This window comes from Anthonomus grandis, chromosome 8, assembly GCF_022605725.1.
Source record: "Anthonomus grandis grandis chromosome 8, icAntGran1.3, whole genome shotgun sequence".
Taxonomy (NCBI): domain Eukaryota; kingdom Metazoa; phylum Arthropoda; class Insecta; order Coleoptera; family Curculionidae; genus Anthonomus; species Anthonomus grandis.
Genome location: NC_065553.1, coordinates 34,167,724 through 34,185,090, shown reverse-complemented (window position 1 = coordinate 34,185,090; position 17,367 = coordinate 34,167,724). Strand labels below are relative to the sequence as shown.

The window sequence follows — 17,367 nt, the reverse complement described above, 5'->3', positions numbered from 1 at the left end:
ACTGATATGGGCGCAGGTAAAAGGATTTGTAGCAAGACAAAACACGACTTTTAAAATGAAAGATGTTAAGCTACTGTTTGATCAAGCCATTACGGAAGCGACACCAGAGAATTGGCGAAAAGTAGTCCAGCATGTAATTAAGCAAGAGGACAAAATGTGGGATCTTGACAACCTCATCGATCAGACAGTCGATCCTTTAATTATAATGTCAAGAGGTGATGACAGTTCGTCAGATGACGAAGAAGACTACAATCTATTATAATTTAAAATTGCCAGATCCAAAAGTGACATTTTCAACTGTTTTACTCTACATATTATGTTCAATAAATTTGTGAAAAAAATATATTATTCCATTTAAACAAAAGTAACTTTCTAAAATAAAATAGCATTTAAGTACATTAATTATAAGGTAAAAAACAAGTCCCAGTTGCACGCCTTTGGCGAACCGTTTTCAATGTTTATCATTGGGTAACAATGGGCAAAACTCTAATTTTTGGGTCAATAAATTGACCCAAAACCGGGTGGCACTACCTGCAATCAACGAAAAGAAAGAATTTTACATTGAAACTAATACCCAACTAAGGTAGTGGCATAAAATATTGGTGGATCACCAGGTACCACTTTTGCATACCTAATGAGGTTTTATTGCTCTACACACTTCTGAAATAGAGTATAGCTGTTCAAATATGGAATGGCTTAAACAATGACATAAAGCAAATGCCCTTGGGAGCTTTCTCTGGTCAAATAAAATCTAAACTACTTATGGAACAAATAATTGGCAATTAATTCAAGTAGGGTGATATATAAAATGTGATAATGCGTATAATAACATAATACAAGAAATAGTAACATGTAACAGAATATATACATGTGTATATAATATGCTAATTTTCAGTGGAATGTTCGGAGATTATATTTTAAAATCCCGTTTTTAGTTTTATTCTTTCTTTTTCCGTAACATACATACGTATATTTTTTAATAGCCTAGGCCGATGCACGCATCTTGGGGTTATTTTTTTGGGGTCTTTTTTCGCCTCGTCTGTCCTCTCTCCTTGCGCTCGTCCGTTGTCACACTGCCGCTGCCTGTCTTAAAATCTTAGGTTAATTAATTCTATATCTTACTTTGCATTCCTATATAAAAACGTTATTTTTATTTTTGTAAAATTGTCTCTGTAAATTGTAAAGGGCTTTTTTATCCCTTCTTTGCTTGTGCTAACTAGGGAAAACGGTTTTATAATCGAGAGAATAGTCCTATTTGTCAATGTAATTTTTTTTCTTTGTAATTTTTATTGACCTATAAAACTGTACATTTTGACAAATAAACCATTTTTGATTTGATTTGATTTGAGACGCATCCAATTACGCAATCGGCGCCATACTTTCTCAAGGTCCCGTTGGATCAGATTTGCCTATAGCATATGCAAGCAGAACTCTTAACCAAGCTAAATGTAACTATTCTACAATAGAAAAAGAACTATTAGCAATTGTCTGGGCCACCAAATATTTCCGAACTTATTTATTTGGTAGAAAATTTACAGTGGTAACAGATCATAAACCACTTCAGTGGTTATTCTCCATTAAAGAACCGAACTCAAAATTAGTGAGATGGAGACTAAAACTTCAAGAATTCGAATATACTATCCACTATAAGAAAGGCACTCGAAACTTAAATGCCGATGCACTTTCAAGACCACCATTGGATATACACCCTTTAAATATAATACATCCATATCCAATAAATGAGACATCAATTGAGATATGTCAGAGTTTAATTAAATTCTTCTCACACCATGGAACCCCATGTCGAATCACAACAGACAATGCTCGAAATTTTAAAAGTAACTTAATTCAAGATCTTTGTAAATCATATAAAATTGAGTTGCATTTTACAACACCATATAACCCGAATTCAAACTCACCTATTGAAAGATTTCATTCAACTCTAAAAGAAAGCCTAGTTGCTTTAAAAAACGATTATTCTCAAAAACCACTTCAAAATCTAATTGATTTAGCTGTATTAAATTATAACAATAGCATACATTCGTCACATGATTATACCCCATTCCAGATAATTAAAGGAAACCTTAATTAGTAGTTAAATTTTGAGAAAAACCTAGACCAACTACAAACGGATTATATAAATGAGTTGACAGAAACCTTCAAGGAATTAAATAAAAACATTTATTCCAAAATAAATGCAAAAAAGGCAAATGTCCTTAGCAACCTCAATCAAAATAGAGAAAACGACCCTGAAATACCCGAAAATACTGATCAATTGTTAAAAACACCTAAAAAATTATCACAGAAATTAGAACCTATCTATAAAATAAAGACGTTCAAAAAGCAAAGACATCCTAAAGATATTAAAAGGCATTCTAAATTTTAGGAAATGAAGACCCTTCTTATAATACTTCCGCTGCTTGTGAACGCACAATACCAGATTGAAACTCTTAACAACCCAATATTACCAATCTACCAAGGAAAAGGTTATGTAGTAACTAGTTATCATCATATTTATTATCACGTAAATCTTACTAATATAAGGAATTGCTTAAAACTAGCAAAAAAACGCTTATGTATGCAAATAAGACTTTGGGAGAATCAAATCTACCCTTATATCATCTTTTAGCTGTGAAAACAAATGATCTTCTCAATCAATCAAGATCAATAGAATCATTTTTAGATCATTATACAACCAAGACAATTTCAAAAAGAAATAAAAGAGGACTATTTAACTTCTTAGGAAAAGCGCAAAAATATCTATACGGTACTTTAGACGCAGATGATGGAGAACGCTATGACAATTATATTAGAACTCTCCTAAATAATCAAGACACCTTACAAAAAGACATATTACAAACACAAACTGTCCTAAAAAAACTAACCCATGATATTGACACTCAGCTGACTAACATAGGAAATAATCAGCAGAAATTATATAAGGAAATTAATGATCTAAGACAGATGAGTCAGTCAACGTCTACTACACTATATTTTATCTTGCTACTCGATACGCTAGAAAACAATCTTCGCGTCATCAATGAGATACGTATGAATGTGCAAACTGCAATTAATTTCGCAGAAATAAACATTATGCATTAGTCAGCAGAATTATTAGTCATTCTATCTAAGTTTAATCAGAAAACACGAATTCCTTTTGATAACATATTTAAATATTATGAAGTCGCACATGCTGACGTAACAATAAAAGAAGACCTAATAATTTTCTATATAGCAATACCCCTAATATCTGAGAAAACTTATGCTTTCTATCATGTTTTCCCTATCCCAATAAATAATCATTTAACAATGTTGAGTAATCCCTATTTATTGAAATCAGACAAAGATTTCTATAATTCGAAAGAAAGTTGCCAAAAAATCGAGGACATCTTTCTTTGCCCTGTAAAAATATTAAATCAGAATGAACCTTGCATCTCTGAGACAATTAACCTGACAAATCCCAATGCCCAATGACTCCTGTTAATTATTTGAAAACATCTGTCACCCAATTAGAGGATAATTCAATTATAATAATTCCCAAAGACCAAGAAAAAATAAATTTTCAATGCCCTAATCACCACACCATTGAAACAATCAATCAACCAACATTAATTCTACCCAAAAGTTGTATTGTCAAAATAAAGAATTATTATTTCGATTCTCAAAAATCAGATTCTATTAACTTAAGATTAAAACTACCACCAATAACAATTAATGAAGAACTAATTAAAAAATTAGAACCCTTAGAGCTCGAAGAAATTAATTTAAATAATATACACGAAGAATTAAAAAATGTCAATAAATTAACAACACACCCCGTAGAAAAACTAAATATTATCAGTTCAGGTGTATCCGTAACATTAATTATAATTATTATTGTAATAATAATAGGGATAATAATCTTTGTATATAATAAGTATAAATGTAAGACAAAAGAAAATGTAAAGGTGGACATAAAATTAAATCCCCTCGAAAATCAACCCCGATTTTCTCAGACTTAAGGAGGGAGGAATTATATGGCCACTTCCAATGATCTAATAATAATTTATCATTGTATTAGTCATAATTAGTCATAAGAAGGATGCTTGTCTCAGCTATTTTCATGTAATTATAAATACGACTTCAGCCATTTATGAGTTAGTTCATAAGTTGCTTCGCCGTGGATCGCATATTTTGTAATTTCGTAAAAATAAAGTTTTTTCAAAAAGCTTAGTTGCGAATTACTGAATAAAATTGTAACATAAACATTCATATATCGGCCTCCTTCATAAGGCGGTGAACCGGCCGTCGCCAAAGTTGCTTATATTATATTTTTTTTAATATTCATAAAATAAATACCATACAGTTTACGCCATGTAATATTTTTAACCCCTATATTTCCCTTACTTTTGGGACGTACTGTATAACATTTTGTCAATTTGCCTCTAAATTATTCACATTTAGAGGAAAAACAGTTTATTTCGTAATATTGATCACTTATATCTAGCTATTTGCTTGAATCCATTAAACCAACGCAATTTCTATATATTTCCGATTATTGGTCAAGCACAAAATAAAAATCAAAATATTTTAATAAACAAAATCGAAAACGTTTGACCTTTGGCCGCTTACGCTCTTTTATTAATAATTTAAACATTGCAAATATTCTTCATAAAAGCGCCCACAATATACCTGAATATATTAAATATTAATTTAACTCCCGTCAGTGGGATATTTAATATTATATTATTTTAATACATTTAATACACATATTTTTTTTAAATAAATTCGATCAAGGCAAAAACCCCTTTTTAGTATTTTTCATAACTTTTTACCCCATTAACCGTCATCCTGCGTGATATATTTACTTGGCAAATAAATTACCCACAAGTCTCACACATAATGCCTCCCTCATATAAGAGAAACGAACATTTATTCAGCCGCGACGCACAGTAAAATAACAATGATCGATGGTAAGAGAGCGTGTCAGACGTCCATTATTACAACATTTTATAAAATTACTACTAAAAAAGGCGAAATTTGAGTTTTTTGTAATTTTTAGGTTTCTCCACTACCGCCACCTGTTGCTACCTCACCAATCCCCTCACCCACGCCAAGCTTAAGGAGGCCTAGCACCTCCTTACTACATCCTGACCATGCGAGGCTATTTCGGTTATACCAAGTACCATCGCCCGACCAAACTTCCATGGAGGACGTCTCAGATCAGCAGAATAATCTGGCGACGTCTTTGTCTTCGTCTACCACCTCCTCACTTACGTCTATTGCAGCAGGTAATTGTTTAGCTGATGGTTAATAAAATTTCCTTTATGATAAGATATCATATGATAATAATAATAATTTATAATATTAGGAATCAGCCCTGGGCACGTTCTTCCTGCAAAAACTAGAAAGAATGTTTAGAAACCATGTTTTGGAGTGAAATAAGATTATCAATATCAGAATTAAACGTTGGCCTTCTTTTTCTATATCACCGTCTTATTTTACTCTTATCTTCTGAAAATTGTGTTTTACTGGCAAAATTTAAAAGTTTAGTTCCAGAAAATATATATTTGATAAGATAAATAGATAAATTACCTCACACTTGGTACTATCTTTTTATCTCGTGGCGCCATCTAGCAATGAGACGCTAAAACATAAATTAAGGTTGAAGAAGTAGTCCATACTTGCAGTGGACTTAATATGTCAAAGGGTAACTAAAAATGCTTCGGTCATCCTCCACTAAATTTATTTAAAAATTATTCATCCTACATGTTTCAGACATATAACATGTCCATCATCAGGGATCTATAAAGAAGCAAAGATTAAAAGTGTTAAAATACAAAAGGTATTAAAAATAACTTACACAAATTGCGGGTTTTCGTCAATGTATATAAAATGCTATAGTGCCTCTGGCAAGTTTAAAACTACTAACAATGAATAAAAATGGCATCTACAATAATGATAAAAAGGCTTAGTTAATTAACGAATAAACAATTGGACGTTAAAGACAAAAAGCTTACATTAACTCATTAGCGCCGGAATTATTTTTTTTATGCTACTTTTTTATGCTCTTTTAAGATTACTAAAAATACGTTCAGGAAGCTGTAAAAAATTAGTTTTTTAAATTTTAGCTACTTACATTTTGAGATATTAGCCGTTACCATATGGCAACGCTAAGACGACGATGTAGAAGCTCGTCGCTCAGATCCTTTCAGCAAAACTTGAAATTTTTTCAAGTATACGGTCGCCACCTCTCTTTTACACTCTAACTGTGAAACCTTTTGTTTTCGAAATCGATTGTATAGTATCCAGGAGTTTTGAAGAGCAACATCGAAAATCCAGGTTAGCAAAGGCCAATATCATTTACTACCTCGAATACCGATGCAATAGCAGCCAAGGTTCTGGTCCATCTGATCAGTTCCTCCCATGTGGGTATTATATTTCGCAATAACTTTTGGTTGTGTAACCATTATATTTTTCTTTTGTTGTTGTGAGTACCTTTTAACTTTTCCAATTTCTTGAGCTCATGTGAAGTAGACATCGTAGTTACCACTGAATTATCCATCCATCTCACATACAAATGGCCACCGGATTTCTCCATGGCTGTTTCGAAATATCCACGGTCTTTTTTGACAAACATTTTTTTATTCGTGAGGGGGCATTGTTTGGGCATTCGGTTTTCACGCATTGTTCCAGTTGCAGAATAACCACGAAATTGCAAATATGAGTAAAACGCTGGGTTTGAAAACAAGTTATCCATATAAAGTTCATATCGCAAATCCTTTTTTGCTGGCGGCAATTCATTTAACATTACTACCAAAGGGCTTGCAGCTTTGTTAAACAATAAATCGTAGTCCGCATTAGATTTGGGATTTTTACCTTGATAAACATCAAAATTTACCAACTAGCCGTGTAGTATTTAGGCTCCAAATTTTATACTCAAATCTAATAAATTGCTTGCAGCTATGTCGCCCGAAATATCGAACCATACTATCATCATAAGTCAAATTTTGTTCCGGAACAAAATTTTTCAAACAGTTTTTTTTTACATTTCTATGACAGGCCGAATCTTGTAGAACTTATCATTTTTGTCTAGTTTTGTATTATCAGAGCAATGAAGAAACTGAGTGATCTGTAAAAATCGATCACGGCGCATTGCTTGACACATAACAAAATTTGTAAGATCTTCGCCACTGCTCCAATATTGCCTTTTAGATGGCAAATTATTATAGCCGCTTACAAATAATATTGCTATGAAGCAACGAATTTCATCTGGTGTAATATTAGGGCCTGGACAGTTCAAAAATAATGCATACCTGCGAGTTTCCGCCACTAAATGTTTTATAAATTTATCATCTATAAACTCTTCGAAAATTTGAATTGCGGACGTTTGCTCAAATCTGGAATAATCTGGTGACGGAAAATATTTTGGCGGTACAACTGCATAGTCTTAATAACCTTAATATTAAAAATAAAATAAATATTTTAAATCCTACAAGAATTACGCAAAACACCAATAAACTTTTAGATCATGTATTAACTGATTTTAATTGTAAGGAAAAATGTTCAGTAAAAGTCGAATCTAATGCGCTATCAGATCATGAAAAACTAACTATACATTTGGATGAGATAGTTAGGCCGGCTAACGTAAAAACGATACATACTTTGAAAGGGATTAACAATGGAAAGCTTAAAAGATTATTTGAACAACAAATAAAAGAGACAGAAATCACCTCATTCCAGTATCTTATTAATATAATACAATCTAGTAAGGCTGCAGCTGAATACGAGCGAAAAATAAAATGCATAAATAATAATATCTGGATAACAGAGGAGCTTGTAAACTTAATAAGAGAGCGAGATCGACTATTTGAAGACATGCGTAATAACGATAATAACAGAGAAATAAAAAACCAATTTCGTAACATAAAAAATAAAATTACTAATAAAATTAAAACACTTAAAAATACTCATTTTAGAAAAAAATGGGCAGAAGCAGGTTCCGATACCAAAAAACAGTGGTCAGTGATAAATATTTTATTAAGCAGAAAAAACCTTAATTTAAATAAAATTAAGGAGATAAATGTAAATAATAGTATAGTCTCGAACACTTACGAAATTGCAAACTGCTTGAATCGCCACTTTGCTAGAATAGGTAAACAAATTACTGAAAAGGTTCAAACTGAAATACTAGGCATTCCCTTTAATATTCGTGACACCTTTGGTTTCAATGAAATCATTTATGCAAATAGTTTTTATTTAGAAGAAGTCACTGATAAAGAAATATTAGACACAGTTAATAGTTTGAAACGTAACTCTGCTCCTGGAGATGATCAAGTTACAGTTAATAATCTTTGCGTATTGGGTCCCAGTCTAATCAAAATTCTTACAAAACTGGTTAACGATATTTTTGCTTCTGGTCTTTTTCCTGATGAACTCAAATTCGCTAAAATTACGCCGATCTTTAAGTCGGGATCTCAAGATTCTATGAATATTACAGACCAATTAGTTTAATAAGTACTTTTTCGAAAATAATAGAACGGGTATTAAAAGGCCGAATGTTGGACTTTATAAATAAATATTTGCACATGGACAAGTTTCAGTATGGCTTTGTAAAAAATTCTAACACGCTAAGTGCTACGATGGATTTCTTAAATGAAATAATTACTCAACTAGAAAGTAAAAAAATGGTAGTGGCTGTCTTTATCGACCTGAAAAAGGCTTTTGACGTCATTAGCTGGGATGTGCTTTTAGCTAAATTACATAATATGCGATTTAGAGGGCCCGTTTATAACATTTTAAAATCCTATCTGTATAATCGACAACAAGCTGTGAATATTAATCAAATAGTTAGCGAAATTGAACTAAGTGAGTGTGGGGTTCCGCAGGGCTCTGTTCTTGGGCCACTACTCTACGCTCTTTACGTGCTCAGTCTTAGGAGTGCTGGCTTGACTGGTCGATATTTTACGTTTGCGGATGACACAGCTATGTTGTACAGTGATAGTGATCTTGAGAGCCTGGAGCTTGTTGTTAACACAGATCTTGAAAAATATTCCAAATGGTTACTGTGCAATAAATTAAAAATTAATATTCTTAAAACTAATTATCTATTTTTAAACAAAAAAACAAAGTTTCTAGAAATCCGGTAGTAAAAATAAACAATATTTTAATTAAAAAAGTGTCACACATTAAATATTTAGGGCTAATCATAGATGATAACTTGAACTAGAAAGAGCACTTAATGCATGTAACTAATAAAATTATACCAATGCTAGGAACTATATACAGGGTTAGAGACTATTTAACGTTTAAAAGCAAGATGTATATTTACAATTCCTTTTTCTTGTCGCATTTTAGATACCTTCTCCCTTTGTGGGGCTCTTGTGGTCAGGTGGATTTTAATAAAATGCAGGTATTGCAAAATAAAATATTAAAAGGATTATTTAAAATTGATTGGCGTACAAGCACTGTGGACCTACATAGGGGGTTGGGTGTCTTAATGCTGAGAGAGTTACTTATATTTGAACAGGACAAATATATGTTTAAAGTAACTAATAACATCCAAAAGACTAATGTGAGAATGGTCTCTACTGAAAATATTCACGATCATTATACCAGGGCTCAACGTGACATCTATTGGGACAATAATATCAGGACTAATTTAGGTTTACGTAATCCAGTTTATTAGGCTATAATAGTATATAATAGTCTTCCAGTAGTCATTAAGAACATGGATTCGGTTGAAAAATTCACAGCGAAACTTTTAAGTCATATATTGGAATAGTTTTTTTTTTCGTTTTGCTTGGTTGCTATAAATATATTTAAAGAAAAATATCTAAAATTACACTTATTGTAGGTATTTAATTGGATTTAATTGGATTTATAAGGGTAGTGATGTAATTGACATCGTCAGGGATTTTGATTTGTTTTGTTTTCTTTTTTTTTTGAAAGGTTTATAGTATATTTAATATATATATCTGTATATATGGTTAAGGTTGTTGCACACTCTGAACGTTACATATCCTTGGTACCAGTGCATTGGCACTGTTTTAAGGATTTTGGTTTTGTAAAGATATGATTGTAATATGTTTGAAAATAAAGAAATTTGTAGAAGAAAAAAATATTCATATAATACGGGAGCAAACTACAAAATTTAGTTACATTTCAAATAGGATTTTTTTTTGTTAAGGCTTATATTGGTCCTTGCTTTTTAGAATAATTATAATAATTATTATTTTTATAAAAATTGTTATTTGACAGTTTTGAAATACAATAGAGGTGTAGGTTAGTATATTTTTAATTTGTTTAGGAATGGAATTTTTGTGTTAGTTGTTTTATGATAATGGTAAATAATATTTGCCTTTAGTAAGGCACTAGCTGAGAAAAAGTCTGCTATTTGTGTGATGTTAATATGTTAACAATATACATATACATAATTATGTACATAGGTCGGTATTTTTAAATTAAATTTTAGCTGAAAGGTTTATACGCAGGTATGTTTTCTCGTATGTTTTAAGCACAACACATTTAAGAGTAGGTATCATCGGCTTTTATATATTTATATATAAAAAATATATGTATGTATTATTATATACATATGTAGGTACCACACATACGTCTATATTTTATAAAGGTATTATACGTTGTATAGTCGCCGTCCATTATGATAGTCTGGAACAAAATATAAGATTCTTAAGGGTTTTACTACTACTATATTATGCACTTGCATGGGTAAACCAGTGCATAAAAAGACAGATAATTGAAAATTAAAGTCATTATTCTTTATCACATAAAAATACTGTATACCTAAATCAACCTTAATATTTTTATCTATGTATAATGTTATGTACCTGCACGCATGTACTCATACATAGATACATATGGTTTAGGTATATACATATATATTTATTAAATTAAATAATGTTTATTCTGTATTTATTTGCATGGCACGACAAATTAATTAGGGAATATTCTGAACTTTTCTAAGCTTTTAAACAACCATAATAATAATGAATAATACATAATAATGCAACTTTTCTATACCTACTTTTTTTTATTATTGTTATTGCTCACCTTCTAATATCCCTAGGAAACGAAAATAAACTTTTTCCAGCGACGCTTTTGGCAAAACAACCCCTATACGCACAAAAAGTTGGCATTTTAGTGTTTTTTTTTAAGTTTTTAGCACAACACAAATGAAAAAAAAAACTAAGTCACAGAGCACAGAGTTAAACTCCAAAACAAGGTAATGTGTAATACCTACTTAACAAAAATAAAATAAAAAACGCCAAATTACAAAATATCGCAAATATAGACACTAACGCTCGTACTAATACACTAATTATGACCCGATACCCCACGTGGGCGACGAAAGTTGTACCCGTTAGAATGGGGGTAAATGGTAATAGTAATGGCCATAGTAGTGGGTAGAAGTAGCGCAAGCCATAACACAACCTGTGGCACAAAAACGTAAAACCTAAGTTATTGCATGGTTTCTAAAAAAAATCTATATTATTATATACCTACAAATAATTTTTTGTATACGTGCCTTTGAGTTTTTGGTGCTATTGCTTCCCGAAGTTTTAGCTCTAATTCTGCCACAGTCTCTTTGGTCAGCCAAAACCTTATTTTAAATTATTCGTCACTCCACCGGGTGAAATGATACAGACGTACTCTAAAAGTTCGTGAGGCTCTGTAAGAGCCTCTTGATTTTGGTTTTCATCACTACTACTAGATAATTCGTCCCCGTCACTGCTAGATTCCCAAAGAAATCTACTTTTTTCAGGTGAAGATGAAGATGACATTTTTACATGCAAGCAAAATTAATTTTTATTAGTTTTCTTTATAAAAAAATTAATAAGAATTTTTTATTTCTCTATCTCTTGCCTTGCATCGAAATAAACAAAAAGCTATAGGTTATTTGTAAAACACTTTACTTAACTGTCGGTTCATAATTTCAAACGGTGGTTCAGGCTACGGTTGAGTGAACCGCAGATCAACCGACAGTTCGACCTTCGGTTGATGTTTATAATACGTTTGAGTTTAAGTTTAAAAGGTGGTCAACCAATCATTATAATACCGACCCTTAGACAAAAATATAAAAAGACATAATATACAGCTTTTCTTTAATAAATATAGCACTTTATAAAAAAATAAAGGATACTTTACTTACAGGAGTAATAACTTGCAACTCGATAGCGAGCAACTCCTCCGACAGCCGCAGAAGATCCTCCTCGATGACAACCCGTTACTCACTCTTCGACGCCTTGGATCTCGAATACGCGTTACTCAGAGCGGCGGCGAGAGGTAGCGTCGGCCCCTACTCGCTGAGTGAGAGCCTCCATAAGCTCACTTTCACTCAGAGTCTCGCGTTTCCTGCTTTGGCACGGGGATTGGCAGGAAAAAGGAGGAGATCACATCAAAACAGTAGTACCAGACCACTGGATACAGGTGACAGCGGTCTAAACGCTTTTGCCAAAGTGGTCACGGTGTTGGTGTTGGTACTGGTGAGTGTCTTGGTGTTTGCGGTGGTGTACAAGTTTGTGAGGACGTGAGGTTTACTTCTTGCTCCTGGCGGGGCAAAGACTAATAGGTTTATTATTGGGAGGAACGCTAGTAGGAGTGGTGGATTTACATAGCTACAGCATGACCAAGATTGAGTGATTAACGTAACATCGACCAAGTAGATAGGTTTTATGATACAAGTGGTACAAAGTCTTGTTAAAATGGACATAATTTAAATAATTTTAACTTTTATTCGCTCTTCTTATTGAGGGAAATATTTTCGGTTAGTCCCAGAAGATTCTTAAGAAATGTGCTCAGGATAATGTATTTTTATTTTTATCCCTGAGGATTACTATTTTAATATTGCGCTTTTGCTATAAAAGTGATAAAAGTTAAAGTTCGACAATTTTATGGTTCAAGTTGACGGATCATTTAATGTGATAGCTTTAAAAGGAATATAATTAGCTACTAGGTAAAGCTTATATACTATATAAACCTGTTTATAATCATTAAAATATCTCTATGTGTTTTTATAAATAAGTGAATATATAATAAAGAATCGTGTTGCAACATGTTATGCATACACATTTTTTTTGTATAAATAGCTAGGGCTTTGGAATGCTTCTTTTTTGTTAAAATGTAGAATACTCAACATTTCAATTAAATGAAACTTGATTCTTACGCAATTGTATCATGAAGATGATGCTCGCTAAAAAGTCTGGTAAATCTTATAAATTATTATAATTATCATATGATTTCATATAAGCATAGTCTCTTAATATTTTTAAAAACTATTAATAAAATAATTTTAATTAATAAATAAAACAACTAATTTGTATGTAAGTTTAATTCTGTATTTATGTAAATAAAATTATTGTTTAATACAAACAAAAATATTTGTTTAATTTATAAAATACCATAATAAATAATAGAAGAAGAAAGAAATTATCTATACTCCATATATCCAACATTTCTGTAAGTATGTTTTTAACGAGCACAAGGCCAATCCGATAGCGGAATGCTGGAAATAGGTGCACGAGATGACAATTTGGTGACAAAATGACAAAATTGTCATTTCGTGCACCTCAGGTACGGCGGTCATTTTGTTCAGGTTTCTTTTTATTTTGCCTTTCATAATAATGTCAGATTTGTTTATCATAGATCGGAAACTTGACGGTGTCAATGACTGGCTTGGGCCGTACTTATGATAGGGTGCTTTTGGTTCTTCCGCGTCAAATTCCTTTTTATTATCCTAGTCTAGAGCAATAAGCTGATTACTTTTTCACGCCAATCTACAGAATCTTGCAAATAATGCTTGCTGTGGTGTATTAAAAAATTGTGCAGGGCACAACAAGCAAGTATAACTGCATCTACATATTCTAATTTAATAACAAAACTTCTTTGAAAAACCCCAAAAGGTGAATTTAAAATGCCAAAGGCCTTTTCAACCACTCTCCTTATTCTGCTAAGCCTATAATTAAAACTTTTTTCGTCATCTGTCATATTTTTTTGTGCATACGGTTTGAGTATGTTTTCTTCTAAGGGAAATGCTGAGTCTCCAAAAAAAACATATGGCAATGTAACATTTCTTCCCGGTAGTTCTCTGGGCAATGGGATATTTAATGTGTCGTTACGTAAAGCATCGTAGAAGTCAGTTTCTAGCTAAGTCCTCCCATCTGAAGTTCTACTATTGCTCCCAGTATAAACATAGAGAAATTCGTATTTTGCATTTACTATCGCTAAAAGAACTACTCTAAAAAATCCTTTATAATTATAATAATATGATCCACTGTTGCAAGGTTTCTTAATTGCTACATGTTTACCATCAATAATTCCGAGACACTTTTCTATTTGCTACATTACCTTGAAATCTTGGCAATTCCAGTCCATTCAGATGGTGTTAACGGCATCTGAAAGAAAAAACATCTAGAAGAGTAGGCAACTGATTTCCCTGTTCATTTGCTTAGTTTTTTTCATTTATTTAAGGTCGAAAATTTACTATCTCCGGCAACCCCGTCAAATGAATCTAGATCATCGCGCAGTTCAGCTATACCACGCAAGCCTAAAGAACCTTCAAATCTTCAAATATAAAGAAACTGGAATTTCTAGATGTATAATATTATAGCTACAAATTTTTTGAAAAGTAACGATCCCCAGAGAAGAGAACTAAACAACTGAAGGATGTGGATGCAAAGCAGAGAATAATAGCTGAAAAACTAATTGCAGATGTAATTTTTCACGGTAAACTAGGAAATCTTACAGAGCAATCTGCTGTGGCAGCGAAGCCTTTGCAACAAATGCATTATCCTCAACCTATTGGATTAGGGGTTTCATTTGCTTCTCAATATCCTCCACATTATTTGCACAATAATTATTATCAATATCCTTCTGCATCTCAATACCCCAAATTATTCGTTTATCAGTCGACAACCCAATAACACTCATACTGAACCTCCAATTTTGAGCAGCAACCGTTGCGTTGTCGCAAATACAACGCAGTTGTTATTGCGGGTACTCCAATCCAGTTTCAAACTCTGTCTCAGTCTCTCATTCATACACACAAGCTAATGTCAGAGACACAAGTGCAATCTGAGAACTACGGGCCCGAGACAGAACTAGGTGAATTTTTTACTCTACGCAGCAACAAAGGCAATTCGAGCTAAAAGTGAAGTTGCCAGTTTATGATTTGTCTTAGTTACAGATGTTATAAATAAAATAATGGAAATAAATATTGTAACGAAATTCGGGAACACACTTTTATTGTCAACGTCAAAAATACTAACCTAACTGGCCTTGACTGTCGTTTAATTATTTCCAAGGTAAAAAACTGACTAAACAATTAAAACTGAATGAATTGTCACGAGGCGCGTCCTTTTTAAAACCCGATGGAACAGTTTCGAAATATTTAGAATTATCTTCATTGTTTTTGCCCAAAGAGACCAATAATTTATACTGACAGTCAAAGCAAGCAAGTATACAAATTCTAGAAAATTAGAACTACAGGGATTTACAATAATATAACCTAAATAACCTAAATTGGGGCCAAAATGGGGCTCTCAAACAAGATGAACTACTTAAAAACTAAACACTATAGATGAAAATAATAAACCAAACGTAAGTAGAACCCTAAAGAAACCCTACGAATCAATTTTAACTACAGAATACTAATAAAATTGTACAAAAACTAGCAGAATAATTAACGTATTTACATTTTCATAATAATATCTACATACCTTTAAGTAGTCTTCGCTTAGCACATCGCAGATCTGTTGACAAGTTTCTGGAATGAGCTGTCCCAACATGTGCGAGTAGTTTGTCCGGTTTAAAAGCCACCTTTTGGTCCATACTCTTGTTTTATTTTTCTTTTTCTCAAATATAATTGTGCAGCCTATTGCAATTGCCAGCTTCTGTTGCTTCGATAACGATTCCATGCTAGGTATAATCGGCCGACTTTGCCTGAATGCGCGCACTTCTTAAACTGATGTTCGATCAAAATTTGCAATTGTGTGTGGCCACCGCAACAATATGTTGAGAAGTATGTTGACGAACATGCTCACTCAAAGCTCGCTCGTGAGTGGGCCGCCATAGATAAAGACGTAAATAGAATGGACTCTTCCTTGTTAATGCATATGTCAGCATTATTTAGTTACACCTAGCGCCATCTATCGGTCTGGAATAAAGTACTGGTGTACATCTTTTATTACTAGATGGCGCGCTACGCAAGATCTCGCTATTTTAAGAGAGCTTTTCAAATGTTTTGGTTGACCCCGCTTTACTCCCATTGCTTTAATATTTAAAAACTGAATAATTGAAAAAACACTTCATATATTAAGCATATAATTTATATAATAGTTACATACATCGAAAATCTTAAAGATATTAAATAAAGGTTATTACACGTTTACAATTTAAATTCGTTTAATATCAAAACAACATATTTCTAAAATTTAAATCACATGTTTAAGGAAATGGAATATGTTATAAATTCCTAATTTACACCACAACTTCTATCTACTTTAGAACTGGTACTTAAGTTTCTAGTTAGTACATTTACGTTTTAAAAGTAAGTTTTTTTTTGTAAATTTGTTAACTTAGTTCTTCTTTTCCAGATTTAATTCCAAATTATTATATGTATGTGATGTTTCATCTTCATTAATAGACTTTCTCAATGCAATGTTAGATGTATATTACGGTTTCTTAGGTGATATCTGTGTATGTCATTTGAGTTAATCTTAAAATCGGCTATATAATGAGGTATTAATTTTAAGATAAGTTATTTGTAAAATGGGGATTAATACCATAGTTTATTACAGAGAATAGTTTGACTTTTGAAGATTATTTATAATTTGTTAATTTGAATATAATTTTTCTTAAAATAATTTTATAATTTTGCTGTTCTAACTCAAGCATTTGATAAATCGACTTTATTTTTAACATTTTGTAGATTTGTTGGCATAAATTAAAAACAAGGTTAAAAATAATAATAAGAGTATAATTTAAAGACTATTTTTTTTTGTAATATTTTGAATTTTTTTTGCAGACAAAAAACATTTCGCAGAATTTTTTGGGATAGGCCTTATGTCCAATCCTTTTATTATTTTATTCAATTGATTGGTATAGTTAAAGAGTTTAACTTTAATTAAATATTTAAAAATTGCCGTTTTTATTTGTTCATCATGGAAACATTTTGTAAGATTAATCTTATTTTTTAATGTTCTTAAGGCATGTGACACTATTCCTTTTTTATGAAGATCCCTGTTAAATATATATTTAATAATGGCTAATGCATATTTTAATTGGTCTAAAAATTGCGAATTAATATTTTTTAAACGACTTTTCCCTTTATTGTACTCCTTTGCCTTTAAAAACTCGCTTAAAATTTCG

At 31.9% G+C, this 17,367-nt stretch overlaps 1 protein-coding gene across 2 annotated transcripts in view; it reads left to right on the top strand.

Annotated features, from left to right (window-relative positions):
* The window catches only part of LOC126739056 (uncharacterized), a 782,471-nt gene extending 769,303 nt beyond the window's left edge, over window positions 1-13,168 (top strand). For both annotated transcript variants that reach the window (XM_050444577.1, XM_050444578.1), the window contains exons 5-6: window positions 5,042-5,270; window positions 12,154-13,168. In XM_050444577.1, coding sequence (XP_050300534.1) covers window positions 5,042-5,270; window positions 12,154-12,533 — 609 coding nt within the window. In that variant the 3' untranslated portion in view covers window positions 12,534-13,168. The remainder of the gene's footprint in view (window positions 1-5,041; window positions 5,271-12,153) is intronic.
* The last annotated feature ends 4,199 nt before the right edge of the window (window positions 13,169-17,367 follow it).